The 22,557-nt window shown below is 45.3% G+C and overlaps 1 protein-coding gene across 10 annotated transcripts in view; it reads left to right on the top strand.

The window, feature by feature from the left end:
• NOTCH2 (notch receptor 2) overlaps positions 1 to 22,557 on the top strand; it is a 130,874-nt gene that overhangs the window by 80,100 nt on the left and 28,217 nt on the right. For 5 of the 10 annotated variants that reach the window (XR_004973367.1, XM_036344185.1, XM_036344186.1 and 2 more), the window contains 8 exons: positions 6,769 to 7,002; positions 8,294 to 8,449; positions 8,862 to 9,050; positions 9,951 to 10,064; positions 10,864 to 10,977; positions 12,803 to 13,036; positions 16,993 to 17,103; positions 21,566 to 21,758. Coding sequence is in view for 7 of the 10 variants with exons in the window: in XM_036344185.1 (XP_036200078.1) it covers positions 6,769 to 7,002; positions 8,294 to 8,449; positions 8,862 to 9,050; positions 9,951 to 10,064; positions 10,864 to 10,977; positions 12,803 to 13,036; positions 16,993 to 17,103; positions 21,566 to 21,758 (1,345 nt within the window). In the remaining 3 variants the exon portion in view is untranslated. Of the gene's footprint in view, positions 1 to 6,768; positions 7,115 to 7,228; positions 7,410 to 8,293; positions 8,450 to 8,861; positions 9,051 to 9,924; positions 10,065 to 10,863; positions 10,978 to 12,802; positions 13,037 to 16,992; positions 17,104 to 21,565; positions 21,759 to 22,557 lie in introns of those variants that run through there. The other 5 variants (XM_036344188.1, XR_004973368.1, XR_004973369.1 and 2 more) reach the window with 5 other exon arrangements.

Raw genomic sequence — 22,557 nt, 5'->3', positions numbered from 1 at the left:
TTCTTTCACTTCAGCTTTGGAATGGAAAACTGTGTTTAGAAGGTCTCGCAGGACAGAGGTTGTAAGAATGTTCTGCTCTGAAATGGAAAGATGAGCTTGGCGACTGCTGGTTGAAGGGGGTACTGGAGACTGAATTCTCTTGATTTAACCACGGAAGAGAGGAGGTAGCAGGGTCAGGGCAAGGGCCAGCCCAGCTCTTTTTTTATATGTTCTCATGTGGTGATTGTTGCAATGAGAGTTGACCCTTAGCAGGGCCATTGATGTGATAAAAGTTTTTCCCACACACTTCACAGTTGAGAGATGCCTGGGAAGGGAGGGCGCTTCTTCCCAAAGTGCTAAGGCTCAGTGATCACGCCGCCTCCCCCTCCTCCTCGTACTTCCCAGTCACTTGTGACTCCAGGTCAGATGGATGGTTTGTTTGTGGTGTCTTGAGAGCCACAACAAGCTGTTTGTATCCCAGTGCATTGCGGCTAGAGCTTGATGCTGGTGCGGTCCGGGCCATGGTTTCCATTTCAGGACAGTCCTCTCATATTTACTGCCACAGTTGGACCCACGATGGACCCTATGGTTTCCATACAGTGGGATGGGGCAGTGAGAAAAGATTGGCATGGAAGCGACCCTACTCCTGTAAAAGCAGCACAGCAGCGTATGTTTCTAATGGGGAAGTAGTAGTGTCATCTCCTTAGTAGCACTGCGGAGGCATTTTGCTCTTCCCTGTTTTTCACTCCTGCCCTGTCCCCCCGCAGTCAGCTCAGCATCTCCTTCCCTGTTTTGAAGACTAACTTGAGCTACCATCCGCACTTAACGATTTCCATTTTTTTATTTTGTCTCATTGTTCTTCCAACTAGCTGTATAGACGTGGACAAGTCAGTGTACCTCTCTGGTCCTAATTTCCTCATCTGTAAAAATGAGCACGTTAGATTAGGCCTGAGGTCTACTTCTCCACTGACACCAAGTGTCTGATACAGTGCGTGACACGTACACCGAGGTGAATGGCAGACACAGTCCCTGCCCTGGTGGATGTGAATTTGGAGATCTACCTAAGTGACGGGAGAAGTCAAAGGAGGAGAAGTAATTAGCCACATAAGTGAGAGGGGGAAGAATATATGAGGTAGAGAGAACAGGAAATGCAGAGGGTCTGGGGTAGGAAAGAAGATAATGTTAAGGTCCCATCAGTAAGGCATCATGGCCAGAGTGAAATATGTGAAGGGAAGATATGAAGTTGAGATATATTTATGAGGCAAACTGTCAGCCAGAAAATTATCAGTAGCCACAGGAGGCTCTAAGCGTGTAAGGTGTCAGCAAAGGATTTGGTAGTGTGACATCTCATACCAAGTTAGTCCAGACTCAAGGTGGCAACAGAAATGGCACCTTCTAAAAACAAGTGATTTCTTTTTCTTTTACCCACAGAAAATGGGGCGGGCCTTAGTCCCAGTATTAAATGGCCATAGCTGCAATATCTGGCAGGTGAAATTACTAAGGGGCGGGTCCCTGATGCCCTCAAACACTTGCCTCACTGAGCCTCCTACAACATATTTTGGAGTTCGCCAGCGAAGTGTGTGTGCTGAGACCGATGATGCCACATGCTGACACTTGTTGGATTGAAGGCTTAGTAGCGTGGTCAGGCATGGCAACGACCCAGCTCTCCCGCTTCACCAGCAGCTTTTATGTGCTAGGTCGCTCATAACTTGGTGCTCTCTCCTTCTCTCCCTATTAACAGAAAGATGTTTGCTTTTAGTGCCTCCTGTATTCTACGAGCAGACTAATCTTCAAAGGCAATTTTGATCCTGTCTTCCCCCACCCATGAACTCATGATAACTCCCTTTGCTTGTTGCATCAAATTTAGAATTCATAGTCGAATTCAAAGCTTCAAACGAGCTCCAGACTTCCTCCTTTTATTTTATTTTTTAAGCCTCATCTCAGGATATGCCCACTGGTTTTAGAGAGAAGAAGGAGGAGGGAGGGAGGGAGAACAAGAACATCAATAAATTGCCTTCTGTATGTGCCCCGACCGGGAATGGAACCTATGGCCTTTCGGTATATGGGACGGTGCTCCAACCAACTGGCCAGGCCAACCTTTCTCCTTTTAAGTATGTGCTTATTCTTTTTTTAAATTGATTTCAGAGAGAGGAAGGGAGAGGGAGAAAGGGAGAGGAATGATCGGCTGCCTCCTGCACGTCCCCTACTGGGGATCGAGCCCACAACCCAGGCATGTGCCTTGACCAAGAATCAAACCATGATCTCTTGGTTCATGGGTTGACGTTCTATCACTGAGCCACACCGGTCTGGCCAACCTTTCTCCTTTTAAATCCAAGCCAGAGAATACACTTTAGTCATTTGATGTCTTCAAGACCTAACCTTACCACCCTCAGTGAGCAACTCTCTCCAGTCCGGGATGTAGTAGGAAAAGCTGAATAACCTAAATGCACCCAGTCCCGTCAGATAATCGCCAAGAAATTTTCCTACTTCAATATTCAGTGACCTTCTGCCTGTATTCATTTCTAACAAGGAGTGTTCTTTAATTGTCTCATGCTTCTATGCCCTCTCCGAGTGCTCTAGGACCCGAGAATCAGGGACCAAGTCTGTAGATCTTGTTGGTCAAATCCAGGGCTGGGTACGTAACTGTGCTGTGGTCGAAAGCAGTAGATTTTGAGTCAGACTGATCTGGCTTTGAGTGGCAGTGCTCTCACTTACTGGTTTATGACCTTGGGAAGGTTACCTGACCTTTCTGAGCCTTCTTTCTTATTTGGAGGCTTCTGCATTGGTTTCCTCCTGTGCCAAGAGGGTGGTGGCACGAAGGGCAGTGTATTAGTAGATGTCCCATTGGGAACTTGTGGACAAGCAACTGCAGTAGCCCCATGGGTTACTATTGTCTACCTTCTGAATTTAAAAACTGGTTGGTAGAATTGGAAGTAGGAGGAGAGAAAAAATTCTGGCAGAAATGAGCTTGGGAAGGGATGTTGTTCTGGAGAAATGAGCCTGAAACTTAGAGAAAAATGATCCATTCTGTAGAAAATTCTTATACGCCAAGTGTGCTCTTGGCTCTAGATTTGATTTTTCTAATGAACCATATCTGACAGACAGATAGTCTTAAGGTGTTCAGTGATGGTATTTAGCCTTCAAAAATCAATCTCATTAAAAAAAAATAGTGACCTATACCCAAAAGTACATTTGCGATTTGGATAGTGATTTGCACTCCTACGCTTTTTCAGTAATCAGACTGTGTGAGTCATGATTGGAATCCTCACCTTCATCCTCTCCACTTTGTGTGCTTGGGAACCTTAGACACAAAGAGTTGGTTTTGATACGTGAGATTCACATCTCAAGTCTTTGTTAGGAATTTTAGAGTCAGGTAGGTCTAGTTCAAATCCCAGCTCTCCTTGAGGGCAGAAAACTTCACACTAGGCAAGTTACCATACCTCTCTGAGCCTGATTTCTCAACCATGAAGGACATAATTTTTGTTGCAGCTCAAGCTCACTGCCTGCTTCCAAGTGGGCAATCAATGACTTTTGGTTTCCTCTCCCAAGAGTGCCAAACTTGCATTCCAGGCACTGTTTATTTATCTCGTCTGTCTTATTACAATATTTAAGTGTCTGGGAATTATAATGCATAAGGAATACATGAGATATTTTTAAACACAGTGTCTTATACTCAGAATTATCACAAAGCCAGTCAAAAAGAAAAATAATATCCAGATTGTTCACTTTTTTTTAAGATTAAAGCCTTCATTTTAGAGATATTGGATTTAATGTGACAGTTTTAGAGGGACAAACAGTTTGTAACTTGAGAGTACATCACAGCTGAGTGGCCAGAGGTCAATCTCCTTTGTAAAATAAATTTTGAAGCACATGGATGAAAAAGGATGTTATATTAGCTAGCACATTTGCTGTAATCATAAAAACCAAAATATGGCTTTCTTCCATTTTATTAGTACTTATAAAATAAAAACAATTTATGAATATATGTCCCTTTTCAAGATAGAGAAACTACAATCTTTGCAAAAATTACACACCCATAATTATTGCAATACCAAATAGCTCACATTTAGCAAGTCACTTGGTTTTAGGGTAGCATAGATATTTAAGTTAGCATAAGTGTAAGAGACAAGATTCTCAGTAATGTCCAGGTTACAGTAACTCTTCACCTACTTCTCAGTCATATATTTATTTCTAAATCCCACCTGTATCCTACTTACACATCTGTCTGTATCTGAGGAAGCATATCTGCCAGTACAGGAAGGAAGCAAAGCTTTCTGTAATAAATGGCATCATCTGCCGTGGGGGAAGTCATTGCCAATGCACGCACTCACTCAGGCACCTCACTCACGCAACTCATGCACTCACACAACTCACTCGTTCGTGCAACTCACTCATGCATTTCACACACCTCACTCATCCATGCAACTCACACACCTCACTCACGCAACTCACACATCTCACCCACTCACACAACTTACACACCTCATGCAACTCACTCACTCTGTATTAGCAGTACTATGGGTTGCAACTGACAGATCCTTATCTGAAATTAGGGGAATCCATTGCAAGGGACATCTCTCAGAATAGTTGCGCCCCTGAATGGGTTCGGAGCAATTGGGCTTCAGGAACAACTGGAACTATTGACTGGAATGTACTTCTCCTGTGCACGTCTGATTCGCCCCTCTCCTTTTCTTGTAGACTGGCCACTTCGTCCTTTTGGTCCATGTGGCAAAGGGTCCCTAGTCCAAAAGTTTGGAAAGAGACACAGCGATAGGTAACTCATATCAGATACCCATCCTCTACCAGTCAGTTATGCCCAGGAGGGCATGATCATTTAAAGACTTGGTGGCTCCTTCAAGAATTATATAGATGAAGGGGATGAGGAGAGGCGCACGGAAGGGGAGTGCTGAGCACAGAGTTCCAGAGAGGCCCACACACCCATCCTGCCATCCCAGGGAACACACACAAAACCACTCCTGAACTGAGAGGTTGCTTGCAGCCAAGTGATGGGAGACAGATGTGCAATTAAATAAGTGGAATAGAGTGATGTTGGCTTTGTAATAATGCATGCAATAGTGAGTGTAAAGAATGGTGTCATAATGGAAGTACAGAATCGGTGATCAGTTAGGTTAGCTCTGGCACACCTAGCTTCTGCCAGCAGTGATGGCTACGTAGCTGGGCACATGGCCGTCTTCCTGAAAATACTTGAGCCAATTGAATTAGGTATTCTGGAGACTCGGGCTAGCCTTGGCGTTTTCTGAGTATAAGCGTCATGTGCTTTTTCATTAAGAGGCCTCTTCATCAGAATACCTTTTTAAATTATTCATTGAGTTCTTTTACAAGGGGAGAATTAAGGACATCATCAGAATTTTTTCATTTCAGCTAATTGTGTTGTGTTTTCGAGAATTCAAATGACCTGAATATTAGTTTCCTTTGCTAGCTCTCTAAACTGGTATTAAAAGACCTCCAGTAAGACTTGTTATACAATTCAGCTAGCCTGGCACTGAACTGCTTGTTAGTCACAAATTCCTGCCTTGGAAGATGAAGACATACCCTTGTTCCTTGTCATGGGCCTGCGAGCCTTTGCCATTGTCCCTGTCCGTTGCTATTGTAGTGACCTGCAATAAGTCCACAAATGGTCTCATGGTTAGCGTCCTCCAATTTGCTCTTTTTCAGGCAGAGCATACTGATCCCTTTTCCATCTTCTATTATATTGGGCCGACTTTCTGTCTTATTCCACAAATCTGCACCCTTGAAGCTTGGGTGCCTCAGGCTGAGCACAGTTTGCTTCAGTCTCACCATCTTGGCTTTGTTTCTCACACTCGTATTTTACCAAGGCTTTTATTGTCCTTCATCTGCTCTCTCTGCCTTTGCTTGCCTTTACCTTCAATTTAAATTAAACTTCTTAGTTTGAGATCATTGTAATTTCACATGCAGCTAGAAGTACAGACAGTCCTCGGGTTATGTCGGACTCAAAGTACATCGTTTCATAGTTACGTTGCCATCTCTCATTTATTTATTAAAAAAAAAAAGTTCTGTAATTTCAACGTATGTACTTATGTGCTTCATGTTTTTTATTATTTATTTACCACAAGTAAAGGTCAGGAATTGTTATCTTTCTTTTAAATTTTTTTTACTGTTTCACTTCATTACTGCTGTGTATGTGCTTCATGTGAGTGACGTAGGTGCTTATGTAGGTAGGTTCAGACTTAGGGTGAAAACCGCGTTACGTCGGGCCATAGGAATGGATCTCTGTCGTAACCCAAGGACCTACTGTAGTGATATTCTCTACCAAGTCCCCTCAGTGGTGACATCATCTTACAATACTATTGTACAGAATCATATTGTACAGTTATTGACATTGACAATCAAAATACAGAACAACTGCCATAATATTTTGACTTCTACGCTTCTTCTCATTATTCTTTTCTTTATTCACCTCTTAGACTCTTCTCCCTCTTCTCAGTTATATATTCATAGTCCCAGGTATTTAACTGAGTCCAGAATCCTAAAGATTTATCTTCTCTTTGATAGGTTGGCTAAATTCTCATGTTGTCAGAGTTTCTAGGGATAGCAACTCCCATGTTTTTCTTTAACTCACTTCCCTAGAATAAATATAATTTGGATGGCTTAAAGTGGCCTTAAAGTGCATGTGAGAACTGATCTGCCGTGGGTTCTGCTCGCCTTAATTCAGGCAAGTCACATTAGGATGAAGGATGTGTGGGGGCTGGTACGGTACTAATTCTTTGAGACCTAAGAGTCCTGATCAAAGGCACTTTCCCCCCAAAGGACAGTTCTGCACGGAGGATGTGGACGAGTGCCTGCTGCAGCCCAACGCCTGTCAGAACGGAGGCACCTGTACCAACAGCAACGGAGGCTACGGCTGCGTGTGCGTCAATGGCTGGAGTGGAGACGACTGCAGTGAGAACATCGACGACTGTGCCTTCGCCTCCTGCACTCCGGGCTCCACCTGCATTGACCGCGTGGCCTCCTTCTCGTGCATGTGCCCCGAGGGAAAGACAGGTGAGGCCAGCAGAATGACAGAGCTGGACACTAGGGAAGGGGCCGTGAGCAGTCAGGATTTCTGCCTTCTTCTCTTTCATGTCGGTAGCTGTGTCCTTTTCATTACCAATCGGTAGGTACATATCACTTAAGATTGTTCTAGAAGTCTAATCAGTAGCCAGAGTGCTATGGAGCTAGTCTTTTTCCTGATCGCTTTTGGCTCTCCTCTCAACTCTATGTAACGCAGTCTTTCGTCCTGAAAAAATGAAAGTTAGTCCCGATTGCCTTGGGAGCATCTGCTGACCTCCTTATGACCTTAGGCTGAAAAGCGCCTCAGAAATTAAGACAAAATGACTAATGGATGTAGAGACTTCATATTAAGAAGAAATAGCCCACTTACTCAGAAGGAGTTGGCAGGACAGAAGCATGTAAGTGCGTTCCAGCTCCCAGCGTCTATAGAAATACTGCTCTCAGGGTGGGTTTTTACTGACTTCAGAGTTAACAGTGCTCTAGCTCCTCAGTTTCACAGCTCCTGGTTTTAGGAATAGAAGCAAGGAAGGGAGGAAGTTGTGGAGAAAGATAGCTTATGTGCGGGAACTTGGGGCCCAGCAGTTCTGAAATGTCGTCATATCTATGCCTTCCGAGGAGCCCCACCTCCAGCCTTGCAGCAGGAGCCTTAGCTGCCTGTTCTTAACCTAGTTGCAGAGTGGAAGATCCAGTTCCCGCGTGAACTATGCAGAACATGGGGCCAGCTAATATCGCCTCAGTCCTGAGGGCACTTGAGCCAGGAATGCTGACATTATTAAAGGGCTGCCCGAGCATAGGCTGATGCTGTTGCACTGGTTTTTTTTCTTCTGAGGCTAGTGAAATGCTGACGCCTCTATGATCACCAGGTGGCATGATTTGGGGAAAGTAGGTTAGCAAATAAAATAGAGATGCATGCAGCAGTTTGGACATACAGTAGAAAATGACTTACTGTCTCTCTGAAATTACTGTTGAACTGCATATCCTCTGTTTTAGCTGCTCAGTCGAAGGGCTGTAGGAAAGTTATTGCCCTCTGCCTGTCTCTGTCATCTGTCCGTCTCACTTATGGCCCTTGAGGAGCCATCTAGCCGAGGGTGAGGGGGAGGCCACCAGGATTGTCTGCAGAAGCTCCTGACTTGCAGCGTGTTCCTGAGGGAGCATCAGGAGAAAGGAAAGTTTCCTCAATCTCCATGGTGGATTTTGATGAGACAGTATAAGGCTTTCCCTCCTCCATAAAAGAGACAACTCTTCCTCAACTGGGGTCATTTTCTCTTTGTTCTTGTGACAGGACTCTTGTGTCATCTGGATGATGCATGCATCAGCAATCCGTGCCACAAGGGAGCACTGTGTGATACCAACCCCCTGAACGGGCAGTATATCTGCACCTGCCCACAAGGCTACAAAGGGGCTGACTGCACAGAAGACGTGGATGAGTGCACCATGGGTGAGTTCCCCAAACCTCCCCTCTTCCTCCCGTGTCTTCGAGCTCAGCAAGCATTTAAACTGAAGCACATTTTACTCCAGATCTCCTGTTACTTGCCCATTGTTTACAACCATCCTTTCAATGTAATCATATATTCTAGCCTGGGAATTGACATATATAGGTGGTCTGTACTTGATTCTTAATATAAAGCCCAACCTTAGAGACAGTTTGGGCTAAAGAGCAGCCAGAGACACACGAGAGTGAGGTTGCCTAGTCTAATTAATTAATTTGTTCACAAGAAAATGGGAAATTGAGAATCAGACTATGAAATGCCTGGCCCTAGCACTTGTAACAAGCCAACCACGTCTATAGTCCACACATGTGGAAACTCGGTCGTGCTGTGATCCTGGTAACTGGTGCTTTTGTCTTTCAGCCAATAGCAATCCTTGTGAGCACGCAGGGAAATGTGTGAACACAGACGGCGCCTTCCACTGTGAGTGTCTGAAGGGCTACGCGGGGCCTCGCTGCGAGATGGACATCAACGAGTGCCATTCCGACCCCTGCCAGAACGACGCCACCTGTCTGGATAAGATCGGGGGCTTCACATGCCTGTGCATGCCAGGTACTTGGGCCCATCCGAGTGTGGGGTCTAGGCTGGAGGCACCGAACGGCGCTTCTCTGAGGTGGAGCACTCAGCACAGTGTGGCCATTCCGTGAGCCCCATCAGCATCTCCTTCCCAGTAGTGACAGGGCTCCCGGCCAAGGGGCCCTTAGAGTGAGGCAGTGCTAGACTTCTTAGAGCTGGGAAGGCCCAGGTAACCACGCCCATCATGTCAAAACTCAGGTACGTGCAAGAGAAAATTTCAGAAAGGGGTGTTTTTATGCCAAGATTCTTTAATACAGTATTTACCATAAGTGTCCTTTAAGTAGCAAGCCTTCCTGATTCCCTTATGTGTTACAAATACGATGCCTTTCCACTTGCAGAAATTAACTTTACCCGTAATTCTGTAGGAACCTGCCATGGCCATGTCCCATGATTCATGAGTTGTCCCCTGGAGCTCTTCTGCAGGGACTGTTTCTGAGTCGGCAGAGAGCACAGCCAGTGCCGCTCACAGTGGAGGCTGCAGTGCTGCTGCCCTATCGCAGTGCTGGCGCTCTAGCCTGGGAGCCTCCTGACCTTGCCTTGCACCCTGAAGACAGCAGCATCTCTGACTCAGCTGGTCTTTAGGAACAAGCAGTGGGGATCCCTGGACTGGTCAGAGAACGTGGCCCAGTCTTTGTTGGCACGTGAAGTGTGACCAGGGTCTTGGAGGTACCCTCATCCCCGTCATCACAGTGACCCGGATGTCTGAGAGGACTTCCCTGTGTGATCTAACTGTCACTCTCACGGCATAGTCGCCCGGTCCTCTGCAGAAATGTCTCTGCTCATGGAGGATGTGGGCATCTTTGTAAGTTTGTGCGTTCTTGGCTAGAATACACCTTTCTCTCTTTCTAAGCCACTTGTGTGGTTCGTTTCCTTCAGGTTTCAAAGGTGTGCATTGTGAGTTGGAGATAAACGAATGTCAGAGCAACCCCTGTGTGAACAATGGGCAGTGTGTGGATAAAGTCAATCGCTTCCAGTGTCTGTGTCCCCCTGGTAAGTGCCCACCACCTGCCCTGCTATCTGTAGAAGCACAAAGCTGACTGACCCCGGGGAGGGGAGGAGCGAGAGCAGGCAGAGAATGTGTGTGGGCTGTGCATGCGGAAGTCATTAAAGTGAGCCCTTCAGGAAGGAGATGTGTGTACAGAGTCGGGGAGTCTGTCTCAGCTAGTGTGTCCTCCAAATCCTCTGTGGCCACAAGTCCAAGTCTGTTCGGAAAGGCCCGTGACCTCTCTGTCTGTGTGTACATTTCAGAAAGTTCATGCCTCACAGAGGCCTTCGTTTCAGGCTCTTCGGGATTGTATTTTTCCCCCCACGGGTTAGAGTCTCGAAGCCCGTTGGTGGGATTATTATTTTTAGACATTTCACCTCTGAGTCCAGAAACGGCCAACATAAGTCAGTTTTTCCAAAGAATGCTCCGCCTCTTCTCTCCCTCCCCAGAGCTATTGTTGAAGACACGCCAGGTTTTCTGCCACACACTGTGGTGTCTCTCATTTCCAGTCTCAGTCCCTCTGAGGCGAAGCTCACTTGTTGGAGTGCTTCCCTGTGACCGTTCAGGCCTGTTTTAACTAGAAGTGAGAAGTGTGGGGGGGAAACAGAGGTGGAGACACACACCGGTGCCTCTGGGCCCTGAGCTTCCCCCTGTTGTCCTGGTCACTTGCTGGGGAGAATAATTTCACTTTTGCTGCCCCTGTGGCATAAGGGAACTCAGCCCCACGCTTCTCGGGCACCACTGTCGGAGGGAAGGCGGACGTGGGATAACCCTGTGACTTGTGTCCTCCTCTGCCCTTTGCAGGCTTCACCGGGCCCGTTTGCCAGATCGATATTGATGACTGTTCCAGCACTCCGTGTCTGAACGGCGCCAAGTGCATCGATCACCCCAACGGTTATGAATGCCGGTGCGCCACGGGTGAGATTCTTCTCATTTGTCACCCCGCCCCCCAGGGCCACCTGAACAAACAGGAGACTGTCCTTGTCCCGCTGCCCTACCAGCCCCGGGCACTGGAGGGGCTGTTCTGCGTTTAGAGAGGTCTTCTTCTAGCTTGGTTTTTGCCGCTCTCTCTCCACTATTCCCTTCTCCAACACCTGCCTCCTTGTCCACCACAATAGTGGCCTGGCCTGGACATTGCCATTTGGTGTCCATGTCTTTTTGGGACAGATTTTGGCAGCGGTGAGTTTCCAGCTGGCTTGACTTATTCCTCTGGGGAAGGGAAACATTCCAGCTGAAAGCTCTTTTTCACTGGGGCTCCTCAGCAGGAGGCTCGTTGCTGTGTTTCTTGAGGCAAGGGATTGAACAAAGGCCCAGAAATCTAAGGGCTGTTGTTTGCAAGTGCAGACGCTTCCTGCAAACAAGGCCGCATGCCCTAGGAGTTAGGTGGTTCTCAGACAGGTGCGAGAGCTCCGAATCCTCTCTCCTGAATTCTGCTACTACAGTGAAAAAGAATCCGTTTGTAAATATTCTGCATGTCTGGTCTGTGGCCACAGCTCCCATGTGGGAGTGATCTGAATAAGCCAAACATCCCTTTACACATTTGCTTCAGCCCAGACCAACACTATGGAAGTGGACTAGACATTATTAGGAAAGGGGATGCTCCGATTTCTTTTTTATCCCTCTGCTTAAGAGAGAAAGAAGTTAGGAATAGAATTAAAGACAATCTTTTAATTTTAGAAAATGGGTTCTTAAACAGTTTTAAACATTATGTGCATTTCTTTCTGATCACAGAAAAACAATGTCATGGAAACAAATGATTACTATTTCCGTAGTATTGGAGCATCACCACTTACTAGGCCTACTTAGACTAGGCCCTGTCAGGAAACCCTGTACCCACTTCTGTCTTCATGAACTGTTGTCTCTGGCTGGAGGAGTTCCGGGTTCTGTCCTCCTCTGGGAGCTTATGCTCATGGAGAGTGACCTTCGGGAGAGAGAGGTGAAACACCCTGAGTCATGCTGAGAAGGGAGGAGAGGCTTACTGGAGTCCCCGAGAAGAGATTTAATGTCAAGTGAAGGAGTTTTCATTTAAATGCTTGTAACTTGGTCATTCATTTTATTCAACAAGTCTTTATGGAAAACTTACTATATATGCATAGTACGATGGGGGCAGTTGAGGAATAAAGAAAAGTTCTCTGTTCTGTCAAGTCAGAATTGGGAGCCCAACCAGTGTGGCTCAGTGGTTGAGCATTGACCTATGAACCAAGAGGTCACGGTTCAATTCCCTTACAGGGCACATACCCGGGTTGCAGGTTCAGTCCCCAGTAGGGGGTGTGCAGTAGATGGCTGACTGATGTCTCTCTCTCATTGATGCTTCTATCTCTATATCCCCCTCCTTTCCTCAAAAAAAAAAAAAAAAAATGAGGAAGATAAGGTCTGTGGAACCATGAATACAGTCCCTGTATATTGGGTTTGGGAGGAAAAGAATATAGAGGTAAATATACCAGGAAAGGTATTGAGGCCCAGTACGGAGTGAAGCTGCAGTTAAAGCATCTCTGCCAGGGCAGCTCCGATCCCTTAGGAAGAGGTATTTGAATTCTGCAGATTCAGTCTGAAGAACTTTATGTTAAGCACAGCTCTCTGGGCCTGCCTTATGAATCACTGCCAATGGTCAGTGTCAAGCGCTCATTCCCGCAGGATGGATTCAGGCATGGGGGGTGTAGGGTACGGGGATGTGGCTCCATGTATGTTCAGGGTGGAGTATCTGCCTTGGTTCTTAAGCCTCCTTGGTCACATTCCTTCCCAGGATTCACTGGCGTGTTGTGTGAGGAGAACATCAACAACTGTGACCCCGACCCCTGCCATCACGGCCAGTGTCAGGACGGGATTGATTCCTACACCTGCATCTGCAACCCCGGGTACATGGGCGCCATCTGCAGCGACCAGATAGACGAGTGTTACAGCAGCCCCTGCCTGAACGAGGGCCGCTGCATCGACCTGGTGAACGGCTACCAGTGCAACTGCCAGCCCGGCACGTCGGGTAAGCCCGCTCCCTCCCTGTTTCCTTTGGAGCTGCTAACATAAAAAAACATTCAAACCTGTGAAGCATTTTTGTGAGTGTATTTGAGTCACACTGTCAACAATTGCCAGGATGCAGAATCTCAACGGATTGGGACAATGCTTGGAGAGTGACAGTTTTTCACCTTGATTTATACATTACAATCAAAGGAGGAGACGTAATTGGGTTACATGAAATCTATTGGTGATAGATTAGGAGGCGTGAGAAAGCAAAGTGGGGGGGCAAGCTCTGGGATTGGATAAAAAGTAAAATGATAGACACACACTTCTTTTACTTAGGTGGGTGCAGTATAGTTAGTTAACAGTCAACAATTAACTCAATAACAATGAGGGGATTTGTAGTCTCCGTAGAGCGGTGCCTGTGCTTTAAGGGGTCTGGAAAAAGGAAAATTACTTTGACTTTCCAACAATATGTAATGCAAAAAGGCAGTAGGCTCAGTTAAGGTAAAGATTTACCCTTGTCAGGGAAGCTACCGGCCTAGGATGTGACTACCCACCATAACTGCTTTTAGTTAAAGTTTTAATTTCAGACCCACCTTTGTGACTACTTTAGGCCTTTGAGTTTGCAAGACCGCCATGCAGGCCTTCCCTGAGCTTGTCGGGTTAGCATGTGGCCCCTTTTTCATCCAGAGTGTTCACTGCTTCTCAAACACGATTTACACAGATGTCTCAGACTTCCTGGGCAGACGCTTACATATCTAAAACACAGTCCTTTTTCCTGAGAAGCTCGGCCAAAGCCACAGTCAGAAAAATCTCTGAGGGAGCTGGCTCCAGCCAGGGAAGAAATGAGAGACAATCGTTTCTCAAAGCTGGTGATTTTAGGCATGTGTTTCCCTAAAAGAGGCATACCACTTCAAAAACCTGCAGTTATTCTTTAAAATGGAAAACCTTGCTTTTGTGGCTTGATTTTATTGTCATCTTTTTCTATAACCTCCACTGCAGGCTAATAAAGTTGTGCCCCCCGCGAATCCCCTTTTTCCATCCCCACCCCCTCCTGTCTTTCCAATCGTTTTCTCTGTTTGAGAGTCCAGTATCTTTAATGTGACACCATTCTTCCGCCGCTGGTCGCTGGTGGGCTTTGGGCAGTTGTGGGGATTAGGAGAGGGAGGAGCGACTTTGCAGCTCCCTGTCATTGAAAATTAGGATGCGGGGCCACCATTCCTCATCCCAGCTCCTCGCTTCCTGACTACAGTTCATGCCTGCTGGCTGGGAGGGCAGGCTGCTCCTTGCTGGCGGTGTTGAATTACTTGCTCAGGCAGCAGCATTTCACAGGTTTCACTGGATTCTGTTTTACTTAGTTGGAGGAGTCATTATGGTCACAACTGTGGTTAATGGACAGAGAAGCACTGTGTCTCAGATCAAAGGAAAGTGTACCAGTGGAAGATTAACCAGTGGGTGCCTTCGTCAGAGCGGACCTGCCAGTACAGCGCACTGATTTATTGAGAACTCCCTCTCCCTTTAAGGACAATGGCCTAGGTGGGGGCAAAGGTGGGGGAGCTGCCCTCATTTTACTTTGTGATTTCCAAACGCATTCCTTCAAACTTGTCAAGGGCCCTGGGCTTCTTCCAGGACCCGCACATGCCAAGTTTGAAAACAAAGTCCTTTTTGAGTTGCTCGAGCATATGAAAAACATCCCCTGCCTCACAGCGGCAAATGCCTCCCCTCCCCACATTTAGATAACTCCCCAGCAGGGCTGAATGGATCTTTGTGAAACCCTCCAAAAGCAATTTGCTTCCGGGCTGGTCCCCAGACATGAGACATTGCAGTAGGAAAAGAAATTTGAGAGGCTTACCAGCAACTGAATGGATGCCTGTAGGATGGCGGAGCTGCTCTGGGTCCCATTGTAACAAGCTCACTGGAAACCCCTGGAAACTGGGAGCGTGGTGGGGTAGCAGCACTTTGTTTTCTCTGTGATGGTTATCACTGTGGCAGGATGTATCAGGTGTGTTCCCTGGGGGGACAGTGAAGGCAAGGTGTGAGGAGCTGTCAGTGAGAAAGGCAGGAAGTAGCTGTGAGGGGTGTGCAGGCAGCAGAGAGAGGGAAGGCCCAGAATCTCTCAGAAAGCTGCCAGACCTGTTCCTGTGGCATCAGGAGCCTTAAAGCAGGGAGACCCAGGCCGCATAAAGGCATCTTGTAATGGGCGGAGAAAGGCCTGCATGGAGGGCCCCGGGGGGAAAAGGATCCATTCAAATAGTTATGAATAGACTCTGGAGTTATAGAGTAAGAATCCACGACCCATTCAGAATGCGGTCCTAGGTGGCGGGCTGGGGTCTGGATGAGTGTGTAGACAGGGGGAAACTTTACAACTTGCTGCTTGTAATGTGGCTTCTCGCTCACTGGGCACTGAAAGTGGGGTGCACTACCTGGAATTGCTTCTTTCACCTGTGCTCTTATGATGGGACACTGTTCTAAGTAAGTTATTTTTGGTTTGAAGTCACAGAATCCAATTTGACTAGCTTAAAGGATTGGTAACAGACAAGCAACCAATAATAAAACAGCAGAAAGAATTTAGTGAGAGCACAAAAAGCATCTTGTGGATTTCAGGTGAGTTTGGAGCAATAGGCTTTGCAGAGATTCGCAGGAAGCAGGGCTATTTGCAGGCCAGAGCTCACACCGTCATACTCCTACCTTCCAATGACAAAGTCTCACTGGCCCAGTGGGCGGCTGTCTCTTCCTGCTCAAGTAAATTTTTGATGTAATTATTGTTAATAAATATTAATGCAAAGTGAGTCAAAATTATGGCATTTTGTCATGGAAGTTTCATTTCTTAATTTATAATCCTTATTATCAGGTTTTATTTTTTAGACTTTTTAAACTACTGAAGTATTCTATGATACCCAAAAAAGCATCACTAAATTCATGTTAATTATATCGTAAAATATGAGTATTTTTACCGAATAATGCTAACAATAATGACTGGTATATTTCTGCTGTTTAGTTACCCATATCTTCAGTTAAAGCTTTTCTAACACAGCCAGACTCCACAGTTTGTTCTGGGAATCGACCAGAAGGAAGACAGCAGACTCCAGGAGGAAGTTTGCAGACTCTTTAAAGTTTATCCTGAGTTGTAACCAGAATAGTGACTGTCAGTTTAAAGCTTATAGTGGTTCCAAAATTCTAATTTTCATGTGAAAGCTTATATTTTATCTCTGGAACACAATACTATCAGTTTTTGCTTTTTTTGAAATGACAGGTTTACTCTTTGCAGTTAATATGAACTAAATAGTTCGGTGCGAATAGCCCTGGTTTGTCTTGTCAGTTGTTCTTTTGGTGAAAATGGGATTCCATGAAAAAAAAACAACTGCTTCCATTCGAAGTTGAAATAATCAAACAACTGCTTTTCCTGGAGGCACCTCTGCACGTTGGCATGTCACCAAGCGGCTTCATGTGTACTTCCCAGGTCATCACACAGAACAGTGGACATATAAACAGTCAAGGGTCAAGATGTAATAAAAGGATAAAGTTAATCATCTTACTTCACCAACGTCATTCTTAAGGGAGCCTGTCTTTTTCTCTGGTTTTTGCTGGGAGTGCACGGATGTGATGGATGCAGTGCCCACCGCTGCAGTGTGGCACTGATGCTCTGATTCCCGCCGAGGCGCCCGTAGTCCTGCCTCCATGGCTTCTGCCCGTTTGTGCCAATGCCAACACAGTGAAAAAGGCACACAGGGGCTCAGTGCGATGAATGAGATCGCCTTGCCCCCGTGATCCCTCCGGCAGCATTGCTGCTTTCCCCAGGGCTGGCTGGATACTCCAGCTTTCTCAACCAGTTTACTGCCACGCGTCCAAAACGGAAACCATTTACACGTCTGTAGACGCTTATGGCGTACAAAGGGTTAACACTTAGGGTCCCAAGCAGACACCCTTGATATTTTGGTGGAAATATTGCATGGTTTCTCTTTGCTCTTATCCTTACAGGTGTTAATTGTGAAATCAATTTTGATGACTGTGCAAGTAACCCGTGTGTCCATGGCGTCTGTATGGATGGAGTTAATCGTTACAGTTGTGTCTGCTCACCGGGATTCACAGGTAACGCCCCTTGGTGTTGGGGGGGTCCTATTTTCAGCCCCATTGCTTTGGGAAAAGGGCATCTAAAGGAACATAACTTTTTAAATGTTTTCTATTTGTCTCTGGGAAGTTTAGACTTTTGTTTCTGTGCTTCTCTGGCCCTGTTTTCTACTTACAGGCCTTCCCTGAACTGTAACATGAAACTTTTCATTAGTTAGGGGTTTTAGACCATGTGTTTATAGCCACCTGAAAAGAACTTTCAGTTATACCCAGAATTTATCACTCACTGTGCTTGAGTTATATTTTTCTGTAATGGCATAGCCAACGTAAAATTCTTTGAAAACATTAAAAGCTTTTTTCTGAGTACTACTTCTAATGGGAGCTTGTTGGATGAAGCCAGATCCAACCTCATATAGCTAGCACAATTGAGATCCCCCCCCCCAAGAGGAACGAAGTAAATGCCTAAAATAAAGTTGGCTAGAATCCTTCCTAAATTATAAGCAGCTAGAGCATTTAACACATGTACACATGTGTGCACACAAGTTTTCCCTTTTTTCTCGTCTGTTAGTCACATTACCTTTATCATTTACCCTCCTGACCAAAAGTGCTAGAGGCTGCTGAGGAATCCCGAGGCCCCTCACACACCCGAGGGCACGTGCTCTGCCAATCCTATTCTTTCTAGACAGTGCCATGCACAAGCAAACGTGAGAGGTGGCCATTCAGTAAGTACCATGTGGTCATTTGCAACCAATGTGAGAGACTTCCCTCGGAGCTTTCCACTATGATGTCAGAGGCAATCGGAGCCAAGCACTTGGGGGGGACTCGCATTCCTCTGCATCCCACATTCCTCTGCATCCCACAGTGCTTTTCTCCTGCTGTGCCTGTGTGGATGCTGGGAGGAATGGTGGTGGCCCCAGGGTCACTGGAGCCCGTGTTCAGTGGGCGATCGCTCCGAAGACAGGTGTGATGGAAGCTCTCATAGTTAGTGCCCAGCACTGATGGTGGGAGCCAGATGTGCTTGCTTCTCTCTCCCGAAACTTGTTACCCAAGACTAAGTGGCAGCCAACAGACACACAAAAATTCCTGCCAGTTGGGATAGGAGGTGCATTTTTGTTAAATGAGTAATAAGAAGAGAATGATTACCATTTATTAAAGACTTACTTTGAGCCAGGCATTAAACTAAGTGTCTAACCTCATGTAATTGCCACTGCTGCTATCATCCCTACAGTATTGATGAGAGACCCAGAGCTTGCAGCTGGGACTTCACCCCAGGGGTCCCACTCTAGAGCCCGCTGTTGCCTAAGTGGGTGCCCGTTGTGGGTGGTTTTTTTTAGGTATATAAGCCTTAGACTAGATTTCTTCTTTTTCTTTTTCTGGGAATGTCAGTGAATCATAGTCTCCCTTTTTAACATTCAGCAAACCAGGAAGGTCAAGGAGGGAGGACATAGGCTAAAAATATTCTAAAATAAACTTAAGGTGTAGCATGAGACCACATAAGCAAGAAATGGAATGTTTTGATTCCTGGGTGGTACCCTGATCTTGGAACTGTTTTCTAGTTTGTTTGGGGTTTTTTTTTTGGGGGGGGGTGAAGAAGTAGGGAGGCTTGAATCAGCTGCTGAAAATAGAATAAACTGTGGTTCATACCCAGAGCTGTGAATGTGAGTTGCTTTATTCTTTCCTTTGTTTTATTTTAATGCTACTTTTTAAACAGATTTAAGAGTGTTTTTTTAAATTAAATTTATTGGGGTGACATTGGTTAGTAAATCTATATAGGTTTCAAGTGTACATTTCTGTAACACATCACCTGTGTATTACATGGTGTGTTTACCACCCACAGTCACCGCTCCTTCTGTCATCATATATTGGACCCCTTTACCTCCCTCCATGCCCTTTTCCCTCTGGTAACCACCATACTGTTGGTGTCTATGAGCTTCTGTTTGTTTGTCTGTCTTGTTTATTTGTTGCTTCCAGTTATATATCCCACATAAGTGTCTATCAATGTTTGAAGGATAAAGAAGATGTAAGATTATATATATATTGGAATGTTACTCATCTGTGAGAAAGAAGGAAATGCTACTTGTGTGTAAAAATATGGACAGACCTTTAAGGCCTTCTGCTAAGTGAGATAAGTCAGACAGAGAAAGACAAGTACTAGATTATATCACTTATGTGCAGATTATGGAAAAGAGTAGAATGGTGGTTACCAGGGGCTGGGAGAGGGGTTGGGGGAATTGGAAAGATGCTGTTTAAGGATGTGAACTTGCAGCTAATAGATGATGACCTCTGGAGGTCTAATGCATAGTGAAGTGATGATAGCCAACAACGCTGTATTATAAACATAAAGTCGGTAGGAGAATCAATCATAATTATTCTTACCACAAAAAAGAAATATTTATGTGACATGATAGAGGTGTTAGCTAACAATATGGTATACTCATATTGCAATATGTAAATGTAGCAAACCTTAAATGTACACAATGTTACATGTCAATTATATCTCAATAAAAAAATTAACAAAACAAAAAAGTAGCTGGGGAAGTTTTATCATGCCCATTTAACAAGTGAGGCAGCTGAGAGATAGAGCTCAAGTCCATTTTGTCAGCGAGGGAATCACACAGCCAGGACAGTGAGTCCCTGGGGGAGGGACCTTTCCAATCATCTTTATGGCCAGTGTCTAAAACAATGTCTGGCACCGAGGAAACACTCAGTAAATGTTGCTGAGTAAATGACTATAACTCAAATATGGGACCTCTGACATCCAACCCCAGACCCCTGAGTCCCAGCTATCCCACGATTTCATTCATTAAACACAGGGTGAGAAACCTTGGTTCACGTCTCATCCAGTAGTTACTGGGCCCAGGAAGGTCCATAGGTTTGTGCTGGGCATTTCTGAGGCTGAGTAGAAACTCCTGAAGGGTAGGATCTGGCTGTCAGGTCAGCTAGTAGACTGCGCAAGGATGCTCTCAACTCTCAGCTAAAGGTGGCTTGAAAATCGATTCTGGAAAGAGTTTTAAAAGCAAATGAAGAAAGCTTGGGAGGAGTGGCCTCTGAGAAGATGCTTCCAAAAAAGGACAGAAAACGAAGGCTTTTCCTCTCTCCCTGCATGGCAGGCTGAGGATAGCTCACATCTCAGTTCCATTGGCACACGAGGTTGAGGCGAAGGAAGTCGTATTTTAAAATAAGTTATTAATACAACACTTAAGAGGAAAGCAGCCACCACCACCAGATTATGGGTCTTTACCACAGGAACCACCAATCATGGTTTAGAGAGCAATGAAGGGTGAAAAAATGTTAATACCCATCCTTTAAAGGGGTGTGTATCTGTTTCATTTGGAATTTCCTGTTCTAAATGCAGGGTTACTCTTTCTCGAAGAAAAATGCATGGTGGTGTGCATGTTTTTCTGAGTCAGAACATTGTATTCTTTGAAATTTCTTCATAAGTTTACGTGTTGCCACTCATTTACAGAACGATGGGTTATTTTAAAGTCTTTATAACATTTTGGAATATTTAGTTGAATCTCAATTATTCAGAATGTAACAAAGCAAAACTCATATTACTGGAAAACTACTCAGCTTAAAACAATAAATGTTAAGGTTCCAGCAGGCTTCTTTTCAAAATGCAATCTCAGGTATATTTTAGAGGACGAACCTACTCCTTTCGGTTTCATATATTCTGAGCATTTACCTGATGATGCACTTATAATTGTCTACATCAGAGTTCCTCAGAATGTAGTGTTTGAACCACTTGCATAATTTAAAATGTGCTTTGCTGGACCCTACCCATCACAGTCCACGGGGATGGGACCTAAGTCTCCTTTTAAAATGGTACTTTAAGCAACTCTTTTTGCACATGTAAGTTTGAGAGCCACTGGTGTAGATGAAAAGACCCAAAATTGTTTTCTCAGCTATCAGAGGACAGTAAAATTATATTTAGAACATTCTTCTTCCTGAGACAGATAATGGATTAATACAACTCTACAAGTGAAAGCAAACTGGCTTTCCTTTTCTAACCACATTAATCATTACACTACTATTTCATTCACTAAGCATCCCAGTTCATTGAGATTTACCGTCTGTAGAACTGTAAGAGGTTGACTAACCAGAAAAATGAATTTTCGATAAGCCAGCTGAGAACAGTAGTAAGATGAGCTTCTTTGAAAGTACTCAGAGCAACGTCAAGAACTTTGGTAACTTTGATGTTCTCTTTCTAAACCCTTGTGAAGTTGCCCCTTTTCCAAGATGGAGTGAAGAAGAAATGTATGTCAAAACATGACACCAGCATTTTGATAACTTTGCTTCATATCAGAAGACAATGCTGCTTGCTCCTCCCTCTCATGGCACTACGTGCTTTGGGGTGTCTCATTCCTTAAATAAGTTCCGTTGGGTGCCTGTGCAGATGAAGGTGTCAGCACAGTATGTCTCAGTTCTGTGTCTATTCTCTAAATGTTTTGGATTTGACAAGAACTGCCCCCCTTCTCTACAGGGCAGAGATGTAACATTGACATTGATGAGTGTGCCTCCAATCCCTGTCGCAAGGGTGCAACATGCATCAACGATGTGAATGGTTTTCGCTGTATATGCCCGGAGGGTCCCCATCACCCCAGCTGCTTCTCGCAGGTGAACGAGTGCCTGAGTAATCCCTGCATCCACGGGAACTGTACCGGGGGCCTCAGCGGGTGAGTAGCTGCCATGTATTCATCATTCCTTGTTGACCTGTGTCAACTGACCTGCAAAAGTCAGTCAGGGACCTGAGCTGACTTCGAGATTTTGGTAGTCCGTATCGTAGTCTTCCAAATTGCCTCCTTGCCCTTCCCTCCTATGACTGAGCAGGAGGAAAATAAGGAGGAATGTCTTCCTCGTGTGGGTAGGCAGCACGTGGGAGGAGTTCAGGGTTGTTTTCTGAGTCTTTGGCAAGTGAAAGAATGAAGAGGGTGTTTAGAGGCAAATGGGAAATCAAGTCATTTCCAAGATGAATTTTCTCAGTATTCCTGCTTCAGAGTAGGGCAGCCTTCAAAGCATCCCAACCCATCACATTTTTCCTAAGAAGCTCCAGACATCTGGCCACCATCTCCTGATACGACATTCTAAGTCCTAATGACATTCAAATTGTGAACAATGTCCATGTACTTCAAATACCTTCATTTTGGACCTTTTTCTGCTCAGTACCCTGGGTGCTTTCTGCGGCAGGGTTTCTGGTCAGAACAAAACATATCTCAGAAGTCAGGCATTCTAGGAGATCTTCAGAGTGGCTCAGAGTCCCTGATACTAATCTACTTCCTGGGTGTCTGCTTTGCCTCAGAAACAAATGACCCTAAGGTTTGCTTTACTTTAGTTTTGCTTTTGTTTTTTTAAAACTTAAATTCTTTATTGTTTTAAAGTATTACGTAAGTCTCCCTTCCCCCCCACTGACCTCTCCCCGGCCACCCCCACCCCCTAGTTTTATATATAAGAAAAAAAAACTATGCAGATTTATCC

This window comes from Myotis myotis, unplaced genomic scaffold, assembly GCF_014108235.1.
Source record: "Myotis myotis isolate mMyoMyo1 unplaced genomic scaffold, mMyoMyo1.p scaffold_m19_p_18, whole genome shotgun sequence".
Taxonomy (NCBI): Eukaryota; Metazoa; Chordata; class Mammalia; order Chiroptera; family Vespertilionidae; genus Myotis; species Myotis myotis.
Note: the sequence above shows the minus strand (reverse complement) of the source record. Positions and strands in the feature narration are given on the sequence as shown.